Source organism: Hypanus sabinus, chromosome 7 (assembly GCF_030144855.1).
Source record: "Hypanus sabinus isolate sHypSab1 chromosome 7, sHypSab1.hap1, whole genome shotgun sequence".
NCBI classification, from domain to species: Eukaryota; Metazoa; Chordata; class Chondrichthyes; order Myliobatiformes; family Dasyatidae; genus Hypanus; species Hypanus sabinus.
The window spans coordinates 169,341,970-169,362,340 of record NC_082712.1 but is presented as its reverse complement, the minus strand read 5'-3'; the positions used below and the strand labels follow the sequence as shown (position 1 = coordinate 169,362,340).

General features: G+C 38.1%; 1 protein-coding gene across 1 annotated transcript in view; it reads left to right on the top strand.

Annotated features, from left to right (window-relative positions):
- LOC132397382 (golgin subfamily B member 1-like) overlaps window positions 1–20,371 on the top strand; it is a 97,561-nt gene that overhangs the window by 12,804 nt on the left and 64,386 nt on the right. Inside the window, exons 4-11 of the mRNA XM_059976079.1 lie at window positions 5,215–5,361; window positions 6,357–6,479; window positions 9,001–9,168; window positions 11,229–11,417; window positions 12,292–12,414; window positions 16,635–16,748; window positions 17,730–18,057; window positions 20,124–20,239. Of these exons, the coding sequence (XP_059832062.1) occupies window positions 5,215–5,361; window positions 6,357–6,479; window positions 9,001–9,168; window positions 11,229–11,417; window positions 12,292–12,414; window positions 16,635–16,748; window positions 17,730–18,057; window positions 20,124–20,239 (1,308 nt within the window). The remainder of the gene's footprint in view (window positions 1–5,214; window positions 5,362–6,356; window positions 6,480–9,000; window positions 9,169–11,228; window positions 11,418–12,291; window positions 12,415–16,634; window positions 16,749–17,729; window positions 18,058–20,123; window positions 20,240–20,371) is intronic.

Here is a 20,371-nt window from a genome sequence, read left to right as displayed (position 1 = left end):
GAAAAAAGGGACTAGAGAGTGAAAAACCAAGTAACCCAAAGAATTTTCTAAATTGTAACCAAATCCTCAAAGAATGTTTAACTACATAATTATCAGTTAAATTACTTAAGGATAGAGGAATTGAAGAACCAAGAAGAGAAATAGTAGAGAATTTATTAACAGAATTAACTTCTGAGGAAACCCAGACTGGACAGTCTTCATGATTAATATAACCAAAATGTAAGATACTGTATGTTGACTGCCCAGTAGTAAAACCTAAAATTGGGTAGGGCTAATCCCCCTTTTTTTTTGGTTTTCTGAAGATGAACTTTGTTTAATTGGGGAGTTTTATTCTTCTATAAATAAAGTGTAATCAAATCTAAAGTCAAAAAAAAGATTTAGGAATAAAAACAGGTAGGACTTGAAATAAAGATAAAAACTTAGGCAAAATATCAATTTTAATAGAATTGATACGTCCAATCAGTGATAAAGAAAGGGGAGACCAGTTTGATAGTACCTTCTTAACATACTCCAAAAGAGTGATGAAGTTTTCTTTAAAAAGAGATTTATAATTCCTAGTGATTTTTATACCCCAAATATGTGAATTGATTTCTTACTATTTTAAAAGGAAGGTCAAAGTTGACTGATATCAAATTATTCAAAGGAAAAAGGTTCACTCTTATGAAGATTAAGTTTATATCTCCCCGTTTTTGATTTTCTTCCTGTTTTTTTAAAAAAAAAATTCTGCGCATTTATTTCTACTACAGAAGTGCATGACCATGCAATTTCCAACATTGTATTTCATTTGCCACTCTCTTACCCATTCTCCTAATCTGTCTAAGTCCTTAAGTAGCCTACCTGTTTCCTCAATACTACCTGCCTCTCCACCAATCTGGCACACTGCTAGTGTCTTCCATAGTGAAGACTGGTACAAAATAGTAATTTAGTTAATCTGCCGTCTCCTTGTCTCCTGTTATTATTTCTCCTGCCTCATTTTTTTAGCGGTTCGATATCAAGTTTCTTTTGTTTTTTACATGCTTGAAAAAGATTTTACTATCCACTTTGATGTTGTTTGCTATATTGCTTTCATGTTTCATGTTTTCCCTCCTAATGATTCTTTTCATTCTCTGTAGGTTTTTAAAAGCTTCCTAATCCTCTGTCTTCCCACAAGTCTTTGCTTTGTTGTATGCCCTTTCTTCTGCTTTTACATTAGGTTTGACTTCCCTTGTCAGCTGGTTGTACTGCAGGTGTGCGGCTCTTAACGTCCATTCGGACCACGTTTGATCGCATATATGTCCGTAGTCCTGATCGGAGAACGTGACGTAGCGGATGTAACCAATCTCCTGGATCGCGTGTCTCTTGAGTGTAGTAGCATTATCTCTCGGTTTAATTTTCTTTTGAAAATATTACCATAAAGTGCATCATGGCTTCCAAATGCAGCAAAACCACTCCTAGTGACAGCAGCAGCAAGAGGCAAAAGAAAAGTATTGATTTGGAAGTGAAACAAAAGGCTATTGAACAATATGAAGGTGGAAAACCAGTGAATGCTATTAGTCGGGATTTAGGCATGTCGCATTTGACAATCATGACGATCCTGAAACAAAGAAAAAAATTCTTAAAGCTGTTAAAGGATTGGCTTCACTGAAAACTACAAGGCTTATAAAAATGCGAGAGGGACCTATATCGGATAAGGACCAATTGCTAAGTACTGTATATAATATGGTGTTCACACAATGTCCAAATCACATAACGTCTGATTTCACAGAACGTATCGTGGATGATAAGCGATGCATACCTGTATTTTGCCAGTTGAGTATTTCTTTGTTTTGGGAAAACAGCTATCCTACACCTTGCTCATTTTTCCCAGAAGCTCACGCCATTGCTGCTTTGCTGTCATCCCTGCCAGCATCTCCTTCCAGTGTACTTTGGCCACCTCCTTTCTCATATCATTGTAATTTCCTTTACTCAATTAAACCCAATAATACCCAATCCAGTATAGCTGATCCCCTTGTAGGCTCAACGACAAACTGCTTTAAAAAGCCATCCCATAGGATTTCAACAAACTCACTCTCTTGAGATCCATTACCAACCTGATTTTCCCAATCGACCTGCATGTGGAAATCTCATGACTATCATAATATTGCCCTTTTGACATGCCTTTTTTATTTCCCGTTGTGATCTGTGGTCTACATCCCAGCTACTGTTGGGAGGCCTGTATATAACTGGCGTTAGGATCCTTTTATGCTTCCACTTTCTTAACTCAACCCCCAAGGATTCATCATCTTCTGATCCTGTGTCACATCTTTTTACTGATTTGATGCCACTCTTTACCAGCAAAGCCACACCACCCCCTCAGTCTACCTTCCTATCCCTCCGATACAATGTGTAACCTTGGACATCAACTCCCAACTACAACCATCCTTCAGCCACGAATCAGTGACAGTCTGTAATAGTAGAACAAGATCATCCATCTTATTTCTTACACTCCTTGCATTGAGATGCCAGAAGTAACCTTTAATTCTGATTAATCAAGAAACTATCAACATCCATTTTAAATGTACTCAATGATTTGGCCTCCACATCCATCTGTGGCAATGAATCCCGCAGATTCACCACCCTCTGGCAAAAGAATTTCTTCCTCCACTCTGTTCTAAATGGACATCCCTCTATTTTGAAGTGTGCCTTATGGTCCTAGAGTCCTCGACTATAGGAAGCATCATCTCAATATCCACTCTATCTAGGCCTTTCAATATTCCATTGGTTTCAATGAGATTTCCTTTCATTTAAGGACCACCCCCATCACCGAGGACATGCCCTTTTCTCATTGTTATCACCAGGAAGGAGGTACTCAGTGAATCAGTAACAGTTTCTTCCCCTCTGCCTTTGATTTCTAAATAGACATTGAATCCATGAACACTAATGCACATTTTTATTATTTGTTTTTGCACTATTTTCAATTGAAATCTCCCATGACTGTCATAACATTGCCCTTTTAACATGCCTTGCACTTGCCTTCCTCACCACTAACTCAACGTGCGTCCTAACCTTTAGGGAATCTTGCATGAGGCCTTCCAAGTCCCTTTGCACTTCTGATTTTTCAATTTTCTCCTTGTTCAGAAAATAGTCTGTATCTTTATTCATTTTACCAAAGTGCATGACTATGCACTTCCCTACACTATATTCCATCTGCCACCTCTTTGTCCATTCTTCCAATTTGTCCAAGTCTTTCTACAGCCTCCCTGTTTCTTCAACACTACCTGCCCCTCCACCTATCACCTATCTCCACCTATCTGCCAACTTGGCCACAAAACCATCAATTCTGTTTGTTTTTATTTTTACTTTCTGGCTCTGCTGTTTTGTTACTGATTTTCAGGATAGATGCTAATGTACCAATGTACTTTAAAAAAGTGGAGCAAAGTGTAATCACAGATGTTGAATCAGTTCTGAAAGCACAGATTAATCAAGGACACTCAGAATGTGTGTATAAACTTCAGATCATTCGCTTTATTAGATACAGGAATGGAGTCCAATATGGTCTTCTGCTGCTGTAGCCTATCTACTACAAAGTTTGGTTTTGTGCACTCAGGGTTGCTCTTCTGCATACCACTGCTGTAATAGTGGTTATTTGTTGCTCTCCTGTCAACTTTAACCAGTCTGATCACTTTCCTTTGACCCCTCTCATTAATAAGGCATTTTCACCCACTGAACTGCAGCTCACTGGATGTTTGTTTTGTGTTTCTTGTACTATTCTCTGTAAACTAGAAAGACTGTTACATGATTTCAGGACATCAGCAGATGTTGAGATATTCAAACCACCTGTCTGGCACCAACAATCATTTCATAGAGTCACTGAGCTAATTTCTTCTTTATTCTGATGCTTGGTATGAACAATAACGGAACCTCTTGAACGTGTCAGCATTGCATTGAGTGTTGCCACACGATTGGCTGATCGGATATTTGCAGTAATGAGCAGTACCTTAATGTGGCCACTGAGTGTCGGGGACAATTGTAAGTGATGAATCTGAATGACTTTATGAAATGGTATCAAGGTTTTGATGGATGGATTTTAGCTTGGCTTTTGATGAGGTTTCATGTGGCAGGTAGATTATGTTTATGAGATGTGGGGGAGGGTGCCAAATTGGATGAAATTTGGCTGAGCAGCTGGATGCAAAGAATAAGTGATGTGTGGTTTTGTGGCTAAATGGTTCTTATAGTGAATTACCCAGGGCTCAGAACTTGGCCTTCTGTTTTCGCTAAAGTAAAATAAGGTGATGCAAAAATAATCACGTGGTTGTTCAAGAGACAGGTGTTAACCTATGAGAAGACAACTAGTCTGGTTAGTTGGGCAGAAAAGTTGCTGCAGTTCTTCATTGATTCTTTTATTGTTATTCTGTTATGGATGTATTGTGTGTGCCTGCAAGAATGGGTTGTATATGGTAACAGATGTACTTTGATAACAAATTTACTTTGAACAGTGGCATTTAGAATTTAGTCAGGGAGTGCACGTGAAAGCAACAAGTTAAAGGAATACTGAATGAATATGAAGGTATTTAGTGATGTGGAGGAACAAAGGGATCTCTTAGTCTGTAGGTCCATAGATGTAGCTTTGAGGAGATACTGGATATACTGAGGCCAATTCCTTCGCATCATTGAATGTGAGAGGAAACAATTAAGGTATCTAGTATTCGTGGAACTCAGCAAGCCAGACAGCATTCCTGCAACATTTTGTGTATGTGATGCTGCCTGGCCTGCTGAGTTCCTCCAGCATTTTGTGTGTATTACTCAGATTTCTACCATCTGCAGGTTTTCTCATGTTTGTGAAGGAATCTAATATTGCAGTCTCTTGGGGAAAAATGATGAGCCTATTTCTTCTACTGTAACAAAGCCTTGAAAAATGAGAGTGCATAGATTTAAACTAATTGGTAATAGGATAAAAGGCAAGATGAAGCAATTTTTTTCACACAGATACGGCTTTGGACTGGAGCTCATGGTCTTAAAGGGTAATACCGACATAATCATTTAATTTCTCAAATCTGTTCTGACAATTAATTTATCTAATTGGCATCTTAATTTCATTAACATTTCCTTTCTCAGTTTTGTAACTTTCAGTAATCCTGCTTGTCAGACATCAACCACAGTCCTGAGAAAGATTCAGAATTGTTTCTTAATAACATTGGACTTTGAAGCAAAGGAGAAAGTTTGTGTATTTATATTGCAGTCATTATCTTACTGTAGGAGGACAAAGAAGCTTTTGAAGCAAAGATTTCCAAGATGAAGTTGCAGACTAAGGCAAAGACTACATCACTTTCTGCTCAGCTGGAAGATCTGAAGAAACAGCTTGCTGCTTCAGGTTCAAATGAGCAGACCACTGGGAAACACAAGGTGTGCAATTTTCCAAATGCTACCTGAATCTCATTTCAAGTAAGGAATCTTAATAGAAAACAGGCATAACAAAATTCAGCATTAGACATTGTGGGCACACTGTGTTGACATTGGAATGCGTGGTGACAATTGCGGTCTGCCCCAGTGCATCCTTGGGTTATTTTGCTTGTTAATGCAAGTGACACACAGTTTGATTTGATGTGCAAATAAACCTGAGTCTGTATGTTATTACTGGAAAGTTAGCAAATGTGCTTTTATGTTTCGCCAGAACTGCACTGTACAAATAAGTTAAATGCTGACATTTTTGGCACGTGGCCAACATAAATTGTCTGCAAGGATATGATAGCCAAGAAGTAGGTTGCAAGTTTATTTCCTCGTGTGCTGTGTGAAAGGGTGGTAGAATTGCACTGAATCAAAACTTGTCATGGAGAAAAGGGATATATGTTTGAGAAGGAAACAAAATGCCGAATGGTGACCTGGTGTGCCATAAGAACTGAAGATTCCTTGAAATTCCATTGAATATTATAATCCTTAAGATTTGGAGGACATGGCTATATATTTGAATTTATCCATAAACAACAACTTGATGGAGAAACACTTTCCATGGCAGCGGGGTTGGTAACAAGAGAACTCAATTAAAATTGGAAACAATGTGAAATATTTCTCTTTTAATACAATGCTTTACTAGATTGGGAATGAACCAAATGAAAAGATACGGATTCAGATCCAGCAGAAACTTTCAAATGGAGATTAGATAAGTGTTTAAAGAAAGCATATTGGGGGGCCATAGGGGAAGAACACCCGGGTCAGGAGAATGTAACTGATGGCTTGTACACATTAAGTTGTATGAGTGAATCACCTTATGATTTTAGGTGTAATTGTCATATTTGAAATAGATAATGTGCTTTAAGCAGTATTTCAGAGAAGCCTGTAGGAATAAATATTGCTATTTTGTGAGAACAGATGACTTGACCACCTTTGTTATTTAAATGTAGCAATCCACTGATGGTGAACAGGAACATGCAGCTGCGAATCGAGGTAAAATCTTGATGTTGAGGAAAAAGATTGAGGAGTTGGAGTCACAGGTTGCCAAAAAAGATTCCGAGTTAAAGAACAAGGTAAAATTTTCATTAAAATTTATTTCTTGGTTTGCTTGTGTTGGATTTGTTCAAATCACGAAGTACGATATTTCAGAAAGCCATTAATCAAGTCCCACTCAAGAGATTAGCACACATAATTGAGATGTGTATGATTCGGGTCATATACTGGCATGGATTGAAAACTAATCAACGGAGTGGAAACGAATGGATCAATTTCAGGGTAGCAAGAGTAAGAATGAGTTGTGGGGTAGCACAGAAATCAACTGCTTGTCATGTGTTTGATGGACTCAAGTCAAGTCACTTTTTGTTGTCATTTCAACCATAACTGCTGGTTTAGTATGCAGTAAAAACAAAACAACGTTCCTCCAGGACCCTTGTGCTACATGAAACAACTGAAAACTAAACTAGACTACAGAAACAACACAAAACTACACTAGACTATGTGAAACAACACAAAACTACACTAGACTTCAGACCTACATGGGACTACATAAAGTACATAAAACAGTGCAAGCCAACAGTACAGTAATTGTACAATTATTGTACAGTACAATAATTAATAAACAAGACAATAGGCAGTAATCAAGTTATTTTTAGGTTTGCTGACAGCATGAGATTGAGTGGGATAGTGAGTTTTGCGGAGGATGCATAGAAGATTCAAGGCAATTCAAGTGACTTGAGTAAATGGGCAAATACAGTATTGCACTGACAGTTATGAACTTAGCCATTTTGGTAGGCAAATTAGCAAAGCATGGTACTTAAATATTGATGGATTGGGCATCGTTGATGCACAAGGAGTTCTGATTGTCTTTGCACATCAGTTGCTGAAATCAATCATAGGTGCACAAACAGTTACGTTAGCATGTAGTTTTTAAGTCTTCATTGCAAGAAATGTTGGTCTGAGATTGATTTATTACAATTGTACAGGGCTTTCATGAGACCACATCTGGAATATTGTGTGCAGGTTTCATCTCTGCCTATGGAAATATATACAGTGGATTCTGGTTAATTGGGCGATTGTTTAATTGGGCAGCCACTTCATTGGGACAAATCTAAAAGATGAATATCTAATCAAGAAAATATTTGAGATTACCTTTGTTTATTTGGGACACTGTGCTGCTTAGTTGGGACAGGACATAGTTGTTGAACAATTTCTAACTGCTGACAGGTCACGTGCACCTGTGTGGCTTTTTGACACTATAACATGCTTAGAGGGAATAGTTTTGAAATAGCATCAGTCACCTATGTTTGTGTTCAAAAAACAGATTTTTGTCACTGATAATTGGTGAGAAATAAGCTTTAAGACAATCCAGAAGTGGTATGCTTATTGTGGTTTCAAGCATTCAGGCTTAGAGTTGCCAAGAATAGGTGGGAATGAAAATGAAACAACTTCACAACTTTAACCAGTTATGATGTATGAAGAGTTTGAAGGTACCAACGATCACCTTGAATGTTACAATGAAAATTTTGAGTATACAATTGTAAAAAGCTTTATCTGCACTAGCTGTGGTGACTTCATTCATTTACAGTCAAAAGAACACAGCAGCGTACATTGGATGAATTCTGTTGATAACTAATATGCAATTTTATAGTACTGTAGTAGTAATAGTGTTCTAATTTATTTTGTATTTCATTTAAATGCATTATTTCTGACAGTTAAATGGTAATTTGTCCTTTTTATACCTTTTTAATTATTTGAATAAAACTTCAGCTTATTGAAGCAGCCACTTAATTAGGCCAAAATGTGTCCTGATGTGTACCAAATTACTGGAATCCGCTGTCCTTATCATAGGATGAGTGCAAGGAAGTTTGACCAGATTGCTTCCTGCGATCGCTTTGCTGTTGTATGAGGGGAAATTGGATTAAATGGGCTTTAATTAATTCCAGTTTCAAAGAAGCATATAAATTCTGACTAGGCTTTTCAGGTTTGATAGAGGGAGGATGTTTCCTTTGACTAAGGAGTAAAACAGAAGGCACTGTCTCAGGTTATAGAGTAAGATATTTCCAAGTAAGGGAAAAAAAATCACTTGGAGAATGAGGAACTTGACAATTTCACACACAATTGGTAATTGGTTAATTGCTGTCATGTGCACCAAGACGTGTTGAAAAACTTTTGTTTCTATGCTATCCAACGGATCATTCCATATATAAGTACATCAAAGCAGTTCTAAAATGGGAAAACATTTTGCAATTCTTCTTGCTGTTAGTGAGAAGGTACAGTGCAGATAGACAAATAAAGTGAAACAGCCATGACAATGTAGATTGATCTGCAGTCCCTCTATCATACAAGGGGGTCCATTGACTAATCTTGCGACACCAGGATGGAATTTTTGAGTCTGTTGGAATGTATTTTAAGCCCACGATAAATAGATTTCCATATACAAAAAGCATTAAAAGTTATAGAGAGAGAGAGAGAGAGAGAGAGAGAATGAATAAGGCATTAAGGACTGTCATTGGATGGCAAAACAGGCTTAAAGATCTCAATGGATGAATCTTTTTGTATTTTTCTATATTTATGTTTGTTATTTTTGATTTGTAGCTTGCAGAGCTGGAAGCCCAATTGAAACATGGTGCTGAAATGGATGTGATGCTTGCTGAGAAGGATATGAAACTGGCTGAGAAAGAAGCATACATTATTGAGCTGCAGCTAGCTACTGCTTCCGGTCATGCATCTCAACAAATAATTCAGCCTGGTGAAGAAAATAAGGTGAACCTTAACAGAAATTTGCTATGGCAGTTTATTTAAATATGATATTAAATTTAATTCAAGTAAATTTACTTTCTGTTTGTAACCAGCTGAGTGACTGCACGTTATTAACATAGGCTGTGTGGTATTTAGATTTCTGGTTTAATTGCTGTGTACATTTGAGTGAAATTTTGTTTTGTATTTGAAGATAGTCAAGATCCAGTCGCATCACATAAAACATAACCTTGACAGCCAATGTTCAATCTATATAAGAGGTTTTCAGTATGTTAAAGGTTAAAGGAAAGTGTTGTTTGAGTATTGAAGAGAATTTTTAGATATGGTCAAGCCAAAAGCTAAAAAGTAATCTGGAACTAATGGAAAATAAGTTAATGGAGTTTATGGAAAATAAGTTATCAAATGAAATTATAAATAATGGAAAAATAGCACTTTGGGGAATAATGATTAAGAGGTAAAGGAAACAAACAATGAAAGAAAATAGGTGTATAGAAAACTAAAAGAAATATCCAGTTTCATAGTCTTATAGTGATGACACATTGTACTTTCGTAGCATCAACCCAAGGGAAACTTATGAAGCATGTTAAAAGACAGCAGACAACTTCATGAGGTTAGATTGTGAAATATCTAATTCTCCACCTGTTGAAATAAACTATAATATTGTGAGAATTACAACTTTTGCATGTCAGCTACTTTGTCCATAATTATCGTAACTGTATATTTGTACAAAGTTGCTTTCAAACTTGCCTTTACTTTCATTATGGTTTGACAAGTCTGGCATATATAGACATCTGCAGTGATATATTTTAGTCCAAATGTGGTAGTTACTGTAGATATCAACATCATCACCACATTATGTGCTGTGTCATATGACATAAGCAGTTGTGGTCTTATGACCACAATTGTTCTTGGCAAGTTTTTCTACAGACAGAGCCTGCCATTGCCTTCTTTTGGGCAGTGGCTTTACAAGACAGGTAATCCCAGCCATTATCGATACTTTTATGAGATTGTCTGCCAGGCGTCAGTGATTGCATAACCAGGGCTTGTGATATGTTGGAAAGTGTATGGTCATGCACTTTGGTGGAAGAAATAAATGGGCAGACTATTATTTAGATGGGGAGAAAATTCAAACTGCAGAGATGCAAAGGGACTTGGGAGTTCTTGTGCAGGATACCCTAAAGATTAACCTCCAGGTTGAGTTGGTGGTGAAGAAGGCGAATGTGTAGAATATAAGAGCAGGGATGTGATGTTGAGGCTTTATAAAGCACTCGTGAGACCATACTTGGAGTATTGTGTGCAGTTCTGGGCTCCTTATTTTAGAAATTATATTGGAGAGGGTTCAGAGAAGATTCACAAGAATGATTCCAGGAATGAAAAGGTTACCATATGAGGAACGTCTGGCAGCTCTTGGGCTGTATTTCCTGGAGTTCAGGAGAATGAAGGAGCGATCTCATAGAAACATTCCAAATGTTAAAAGGCCTGAACAGATTAGATATGGCAAAGTTATTTCTCATGGTAGGGGAGTTTAGGACAAGAGAGTACGATTTCAGGATTGAAGGGTGTCCATTTAGAACAGAGATGTGGAGAAACTACTCTAGTCAGAGGGTGGTAAATCTGTGGAACTTGTTGCCACGAGTGGCTGTGGAGGCCAAATCATTGGGTGCATTTAAGGGAGAGATAGTTTCTTGATTAGCCAGGGTATCAAAGGGTGTCAGGAGAAGGCAGGGGGGTGGCAGGGGTTAACTGGAAAAATCAGATCAACCCATGATTGAATGACAGAGTAGACTCAATGGGCTGAATGGCTTACTTCTGCTCCTGTATCTTAAGGTCTTAGGATACACACCAGCTGCTCATATGATCATCAGCCACCTGCTCCCATGGCTTCAGGTGACTGATCAGCGAATCATCTAACCCTTGCCCAAGGGTGACTCACAGGCAAGTGGAGGGAAGGAATGCCTTACACCTCCTTTGGGAGAGACGGATCTCCACCTTGCCACCCATACTGTGGATATTATCAAATATAATCTACATGATCTATATTGTAAACTCTACTCTTTTTCTTTTAGGTGCAACAGGATGAAATGCAAGAAACATCTATCAGTGACCTGCAGTCAATGGTTCATAGTCTGACCAGAAAGGTAGAAGAGAGTGAAGAAAAGTTCAGCCTTCTCCAGGAACAAGCAACCGTTCTGAAAGACCAGCTGAACAAAGAGAGAATTCAGTATGAAGAGAAAGAAGCAATGTACATGAAAAATGTGAGTGCAAGTATTCAGTAATTGAAGTACAATTTTTCATTTGTTTTTGCAGCTTGAATGATGCATTGAAATCTGCCTCTGTTTTTGAAGGTGTTACTGTTCATCATTTAATTTTAACATGAGGCTACTTTATGGTCAGCTGTTTGATGTTACTTTATTATGATATTGGCGATAACATAGAGGTTTTTCTGTAACCCACCCTGACAAATATTGCTGTTTTGAATCCATCCTTATTGGAATTGTGGGTAATTGATTTTAATGATGAAAATTTAAACTCTTGCAGTAAAAGTGCCAAGCATGATATAATATGTTCTTTTTTAAACTGTATACAAAGTCAAAATCTCTATTTAGCAATATATCCTTGAAAAATAAGCTCATTTATATGCATAACTTATAATTCTCTCACAAATATTTGAAAATACAACAGGTTTGAAAATGTCAACTTTGGCCTAATTCTTATGTTTTTGTTTCAGTTAATTTAGTACATATTTTTCTTGGTTTGTGTATTCTAATTCTTTAGTATGATTGACTGCTCAGCTTGAAAAAAATAAGAGAATTTGCCCTGGGTTACTTTTGCTCACAGCTGATCAGATATCATTTGCACTTTGCGCATAATTATCAGGGTTTGTTTACACTTGGAATTAATAGTGTTAAATGTCTGGAGTACATTTCCTTGGTTTTTGGCATGCAACTAATTGATTTAATGGACGGTATTGATAGAGAAAGATTCTGCTATTGCAAAGTCGGTGCTGAGTTATTCAACACAAATAGCTTGCTTGACTGTGTATACTGGTCATTGTGCTCTTTGGTGTAACTCATATCATCAGAACTTATCCCTTTTATTGTAACCTCATCATGGATTTTTTTCTTTCAGATATGTGTGTTTCAGGAAATGATTCAAGCAAAGGAGAATCAGCTCATTGAACAGATACAGAAACATGAACAGGAGCTCTTTCTTGTGGCTGCTAAATCAGATGCCAGTGCTGATCTTGACCAGGTAAATATGCTTTCAGCATTAAACTGGCAGCAAGTCAATGCATTAAATTTTTGATTTAGAATATATAATCTGCGAGATCATGACATGTTGGATGAAGACAAGATGTTACTACTTGTAGAAACCAGAGGTCACTGTTTAAAAATAAGAGTTCACTCCTGTAAAATGATGAAGCAATGCAGTACTTTAATGCCCGGTCTCTTACTTATTTTTCACTTTAATCTGTTTCTTTTGCCTTAACCATATAGGGGAGATTAATTTTGTTTTAGAGATACATATCTGATCTGTACAAATGATTGTCTTGAAAAGTTGTCAGCTGAACTACTGAACTGTTGCCAAGAAAAGTTGCCATGTATACATAGTGTTTGTGTATCCAATTGTATTTTTGCTATTGTGGAGTTGCATGAGTATTTTCTTTATGCACACAATGTGTTCTGCACATGGGTGTTACTGTGGTGTATGAATTAATTCCAGTTTCTCTCAATGAAGACTGGTGAATCTTATGAAATATCCCCTCATCTACAGCATCACTTTTTTTGTCCAGTTTACTTTTACACATGAATTTCAACAGTTGCAGTCATATGTTTTTGATTGGTAAACATTTAAAGCATCTTTATGCGAGACAATACTGTTGATCAAACAAATGGACAAACTCTTCTTTATTGACATTACAGCATAAGCTACTTTATCAAGTTAGAGAGCAGATTGATGTAACTTGGTAAGTACAGTCGGCCCTCCTTATCCGCGGATTCTGTATGCGCAAATTCAACCAACCACGGATCGAGAAAACCCGGAAGTACTCTCTCATGACTTGTTCAAGCATTATTTGTCTTGCGTCTTGTTCATGTGCTATTTTGTTCCTGTGAAAAAATGACTCCTAAAAAGCAATTTGGTGGTCAAAGCAATTCCTCAAAGGCTAAGAGGGAGCGTAAAGTGCTATCTCTCGCCGAGAAAGTAGAAATATTAGACCATTTTGAAAAGTGGCATGTCGCTTTCCGAAGTGGGCCGTAGGGTCGGTAAGAACGAATCGAGCATTCACACAATAAAGCAGAAAGAAGCTGAAATTTGTGGAAGTGTAAGTGCTGCCCCTACAATGGCAAGAATGGTCTCTCTGATTCGTGATAAATTGCTTGTGAAGACTGAAAAAACATTAAGTGTATGGCTGGAGGACATATGGCTAGAGACTAGAACAGGCATGGGCAAACTACGGCCCGGGGGCCATATGCTTTTTAATCCGGCCCGCAGAACTTGATGAAATTATATTAATAAACCTTGTTAACGTTTTTTCCCCACAATTCTGGCGTTTTCCCAATAGATGACGCACTCTATATACATTGACCTTTGTTGAGGTGCAGCGTATTACTCCACATCTGCGCTTTACTCTTTGTTCGGCTCGACCTATTTGTGTGAACAGGTGTTCAGCGTCATGAACATCAACAAAGCCAGCCACAGATCCAAGTTAACTGACCAACACCTCAGATCCATCCTGAGAATCGCCACAACAAAACTAAATCCAGACTTTGATGCGCTGGCTAAAAAGGGAGACCAACAACACTGTTCCCACTGAAATTAAAAATAAGTTTCTTCGTTGTGTTATGTAAAAAATGCATTTGAAAATATTTTTTTTTAATAAGCCTTACATGTTACATGTCATTTTTGTTAAGTGATGGACATGAGTAGTGCACAGGTGCACATACGTTCTCAAAATAAAAAATGCGCTCCAGATCAAATAACGCGCTCCGCATACTGGCACGCTGTCACTGTTCTGTCCTTGTGCTGGTCGTTGTTGAGTTTTGGCACAGGGGACAATTGAATAAGAAGGAGCAGGACAAGTAGACCTGCATCTCCTACCGTTTTTGAAATAAAGACAGTCAGGAGGAGAGTGATGATGATAATATCTTGAAGGATAACAGAATTTTCAGTGCTTTAAAATAATAACTTACTATTAAAAAAAGCTGTATTTTATTCATTTAATTTTCAGTGTTTTAAAAGTCATTTCAATAAATAGCTAAATACCATGGGACTTCAAAGACAGATATTTTGTTGTAATGCATTTGTTCATTTTCAATTGAAATTAAAGCACATGTTTTCTACATATCCCATGATATTTTATTTTCTGTTATGAGGTGTATTACTAAAACACTCCGTCCATCTGCTCCTGGTCCGGCCCCCCTGTCAAATTTTAGAACCCTTTGTGGCCCACAAGTCAAAAAGTTTGCCCATCCCTGGGCTAGAAGCATATCCCTGTTGATGACCAAATTATACTTGAAAAAGCTCTTAATCTGTATGAGTACTACTGTGATGGGGTTGACGGGAGCGAGAGAAAAGAATTTAAGGCTAGTAAGGGATGGCTGGCTGGCTATGTAAAGTGCTACAGCCTGAAGAACGTAAAGATCATGGGAGCATTGGCTAATGCCGAAGCTGCAGCAATGTTCTCAGAGGAGCTCAAGAATCTCATAGAAGAGAAAGGCTACCTTCCAGAGCAGGTCTTCAATTGTGATGAAAAGGGCGTGTTCTGGAAGAAGATGCCCAATCGTACCTACATCCATAAGAATGCCCAGCAGGCCCCGTGGTTCAAGGCCTGGAAAGATCGCCTTACTCTGGTGCTGTGTGGCAATGCAGCTGGTCACATGATCAAGCCAGGACTCGTCTACCGAGCAAACAACCCCCGGGCCCTTAAGAGCAAAAACAAAAATTGCCTCCCCTTGTTCTGGCAACACAACAAGAAAGCTTGGATGACAGCGATCTTGTTCTTGGAATGGTTCCACCAGTGCTTTCTTCCTGAAGTCAAGAAATATCTTGAAGAGAAGGGGCTGCCATTCAGGGCTGTCCTCATAATTGACAATGCTCCCGGCCATCCCCAGTCTCTCTGCTTCGCCGATGATAATGTGGAAGTGATGTTCCTGCCTCCTAATACTACGTCACTGCAGCAGCTGCTAGATGAAGGCATCATCAAGTGCATTAAGGCGACTTACACCTGCCTCACCTTCGGGAGGATTCGTGATGCCCTTGACCCAGTTTCCCTCGGGATCAATAAAGTATGTCCCTGACTGCAGCATCATGGATTTATGGAAGAAGTTCACAATTGCAGATGTAGTTGTGCTTATTGCAGAGGCTGTAGACGCCATAAAGCCCGAGACAGTGAATGCATGTTAGAACCCACTATGGAGTGAGGCAGTCAGTGATTTCAGGGGCTTTCCCACTATTGATTCAGAAGTCAGGGATATCCTGAATGTTGCAAGGGAAGTTGGCAGGGAAGGCTTCTTTGACATGATCGAGAACAATGTCGAGGAACACATAGAAGAGCATAGGGATATCCTTACCAACGAGGAACTCTGAAGATCTGCTGAAAGCCTCTACAGATGATGATGAAGAAGATTTAGAGAAGGCAGAACCATCAATTTGAACAGTTGAAACATTTGCAGCAGTTTTTCACCAGGCGCAAGTGTTAAAGGATATGATCCTTTGATGGAACGAAGCCTCCGTGTCACCCTAGGGATAACAACATGCCTACAACCACTGCAAGATTTGTTTGATGATGCAAAGAGAAAGAAGAGACGGCTTCCTATAACAATGTTTCTAACTAAAGCATCTGCAATTCTGAAGTCTCGACGTTCAACGCTTGAAGATCCTCAGCCGTCAACCTCCGCAGTTCCTGACTTTAGTATTATTGAGTTTTCTCCAAAGCATCCTCATTCCATAAGTAAGACAGTGTAACAACTACTGTACAGGTATTACAAGTTTTACTCGTTGTTTGATCATTGTTCGCCTCGCGTCTCGTTTGTTCACTGCTTGCGTTGTGAGCAGAAGAAACATGCAGTCTTTTTTTTCTTGTCAATAAGACAGTGTAACAACTATTTACATAGCATTTCCGTTGTATTAGGTGGTATAAGTAATCTAGAGACGACAAAGTATATGGGAGGAAGTACGTAGGTTATATGCAAATATTACGCCACTATATAACGGACCAGCATCCGTGAATTTTGGTATCCGGGGGGGGTTCCCGGAACCAATCCCCCGTGGATAAGGAGGGCCGACTATAGATATTAAGGAATGTGAACTAAAGATTTTACCCCCAACTTAATTAATACATTTTAATTCCTTTAATTCTGAGGTGTGGCAAAAAGGCACAATTATTGTTGTTTGTGTGAGAATTCCCTTTTTGTGTTGGAATTTTTGTTACTTTTGCAGTTATTTATCACTCAGTTAATTCATTGTTTCAGTTGTTGAAAGCTCTCAAGCAAAAGCTGCATGAAAAGGAAGAAGTATTGTTGGGAAGGACTCAAGTTGTAGATGTTCTGCAGAAAGAGCTCGATGTGAGGGACCAGCAAATAAAGGTAAGGAAATTATTACTTGCTGTTCTGTGAAGCTAATATTAAAGGGAAAGATGTTTGCATTTTGCTAGCTAAGTGATTCTGTTGCAACCCGCACTGAAATTAGTTTAAAGTAGGGGGAACCATTTCAACAAATTCATAAACAAAAAATGATTGAATTCTTTTCTTTGTATGTGTAAGTAATGAAAGTGTCTATTCAGTCCGATTATAGCATAGAGTGTTAGCGGAAGTTTGGAGCACTGTAATGTCTAGTTATGGCAGCTAGCTGGCACTGTGGATCTGTATCACGAAATAATTACAGTTGTGACCAAGATCAGGAGTGATATGCTATTAGTTGTTAACAATGTATAAACTTCAGATTATAGTACAACATATTGATCTGATCATATTGTTCTTCGCTTTCCCTGCAACTGCTTTAGACATTATCAGTATTTGATATTAATTTTGACAACTAAGGGCTTTTCTTTTAGGAGTGACGGAGAATGAAAGATGACAATAAATCTATTTAAAGTAAGATGCATAGATATGGTGGACGGAGGGAGGGAGACCTTTTTCCTGGGTGGAAATGGGTAATATAAGGGGGCGTAACTTTCCATTTTTGAAGGAAGGTACGGTGGGACAGAGGTAAGCTTTTTGCACAGCCTTAGGGTTGTGGAATACGCTTCCAGGGGTGGTAGTTGAGTCAGGTATATTAGGGACATTTAAGGGACTTTCAGATAGTCATGTGGATGCGAGAAAAATAGAGGGCTTTGTGGAAGGAAAAGAATAGATTGATTTTAGAGTAGGGTAAAGGGCCAGTGTGACATTTTGGGATTAAGGGCTTATACTGTGCTGTACTATTTTCTGACAGATTCATTTTTTCTTGCTTATCTGATTGACTTACTGATTTCAAACATTTACTGTTACTTTGGAAAGCTGCATTATTTTAAATGTAAGATTCATAAAATTGCTTTTAGTCTAACTTTCCTCTTTTGAATTTTTCAGGAGATGATTGAAAAGATGAAGCTGCTTCAGTTAGAAAAGGACAACCTTGAGGCAAAGCTTAACGCTGAAAAGCATGTTATGAGAGCCCAGGTCAGAGATCTGATGGAGCGACATGAGGCAGAGTTGAAAAATATGGAAGAGAAACACAACGCTGAGTTGCATGATATTGGGGTGAAACATGAAGAAGAAATATCTCAGAAGGAGCAATATAATTTACGGCTACAGAAACAGTTAAGGGATTCACAGCTTTGTGATGAGGTTCCTGTGACACTTGAGGCAACTGGTACAACGGACAGTGCCATTAAACGAAAGATTGAAGAATTGGAAGGTAATTACTCAAAATTAACATGTTGATTGTTTGGTAGGCCATTGATTTTCCACTCTAATTTTTCTTTACATTACAGTAAGTAGGCTTGCCTCAAAATATTGTAGCATTGGAGCAATGTAGTTGACTTTATGCAGAGCATGTTATTTAATTTGTATTTTTGCCAGATGGCCTTGTCATGATCATTTCCTTCGTGGGACTTTGCTGTATGTGATTTGACTGCTGTTATTCCCATAGTTTGTTAGTGGATATACTTGACAAATACTTCATTGGCTGGTAGGCAATTTGGTACACTTGGGTGTCAGCATAAGTGCAAATTTACTGAAAAGTTGAAAGGACATTGCCAGTATAAAACAATGGAGGGGAAAGGGAAGAGCAAAAACTAGCAGGTGATGGATGGTTGCAGGTGAGGAGGGATGACGGGCAGATAGAGGATAGGAGAACAGGAATAGAGCAGATAGAGAAGAGGAGAACAGGAATAGGGCAGATAGAGGATAGGAGAACAGGAATAGGGCAGATAGAGGGTAGGAGAACAGGAATAGGGCAGATAGGGTAGGAGAACAGGAATAGGGCAGATAGAGGGTAGGAGAACAGGAATAGGGCAGATAGAGGGTAGGAGAACAGGAATAGGGCAGATAGAGGCTAGGAGAACAGGAATAGGGCAGAAGCTGAGATGTGATGAACAAAGGTGAGACAGGGCTGACAATGTTGGAATCTGATAGAAGAGTAAGGTGGAACCTGGATTAAAGGAAAGGGAAAGCTGTGGGAGGAATATATGGGTGACAGGCAGATGGAAAGGGGAAAGAGATGTAATGGGGCCAAGGAGATCAACAGGAGAGAGAAAAGAGACAGAATCATTGGCTTGCCTTATTTAGATCAATCCTTAATGTCAATTTGTTGCCATGAGCAGTCATCAAATCAAATGCCTTCGCTTTTCTCCAATTTTTCTTGTCATTTATCTTCCATTATGTAATCACGTTTCCCCTTTACCTGTAGTTTTCACACAAAATCATTTTAAATTATTAAGCACATCCAGCATAGAAAAGGGTAACTGACAAATAGTAGTCATAATTCAAAGTTATGTGCTGCCCAGGTTTAACAATTATTGTTTGTTCTGATGGCATTAATGTGAGTGTTAAAATGCCTTGAATTTGTGGTTAGTACTGTAGCTACAGCTCTTGCAGTAGTGAGAACTTCCCCTTTTCTGATATTTGTCAGTAGTTTTGTTTTAAGCGAGACGCTTGTATTCCCTAGCCATTTGAGTGAGTCAACAACTTGAAAATTCTCAGCAAAATTAAAAAAAACAATTAGTCAAACTTAGAAATAACTAAAGAATGAAATAATCAAAAATTACACTGCACGTGCAATTAAAGATAAAAGTATCAAATAAAGTTTTTTTTAAGCGTAGTATGGTGTAGGAGGAGGCCTTTTAGCCCACCTTTTCCGTGTTGTCTACAGTGCCAATCTAAATTTCATTTTCCTGCTCATTGTCCACATTCCTTGTTTGTTCATTGGTCTAAATGCCTTTGAAGCATTGCTATCTACGTCTAACGCCTTCTTGGTAATCCAGGCACTTGAAACTCTTTTTTTAAAAAAAACAGTCTTGCAAATCTTTAAACTTACCTCAGCTTACCTTAAAATTGTGCTCTGTATTTGACATTTCCACCTTAGGTAAAAAGACTACCATTATTTATGCCTATCATAATTTAATGTATTATGATATATGCTATGTTAAAATGTACTTCAGAATAAGAGTTTTGAATTATTTTGATAAATCCTTTTGTTGTGAGGATTTTGAAACATGCTTGTGATGAAATTAAAATATTTTTTTCCAGAAGTAGATATTTTGCAAAGGGTAATTGTTCTTTAGGTCACCACTTCAAAACTGACTTTGTTTCTTATTTACTGAACTGTAGGAATTACATTGATATTTTATGGCCTGAACTGCAGGTAAATAGTTGAACTCCTCTGATTTTTCATTGATTGTTCTGAACTGCCAGCTAGAGATGTGAAGTAGTTTATTTGGCCATGGAATTCATATCACTGTGTTTATTTTAATTCTTTTAAAGAACAAGTGAAGCTTAAAACAGAAGAGGCTGCTAAGTCTGAGGCCAAATTCTTGAAAATGAAAGCTTGGTCCAAGTCAAAAATCAAGCAGGTTGAAGAGGATCTGAAAAATGCACAGGTAACACAAATGAAAAAAAACCTGGTACCTAGTGACTGAGATCAATCTGTTTGTAATTTTCCTAGACAGGTGAAAAGACTTAATCTTATAAGTTAGTTTAATAGTATTCCATGCACAGTTGAAGCATTGTGG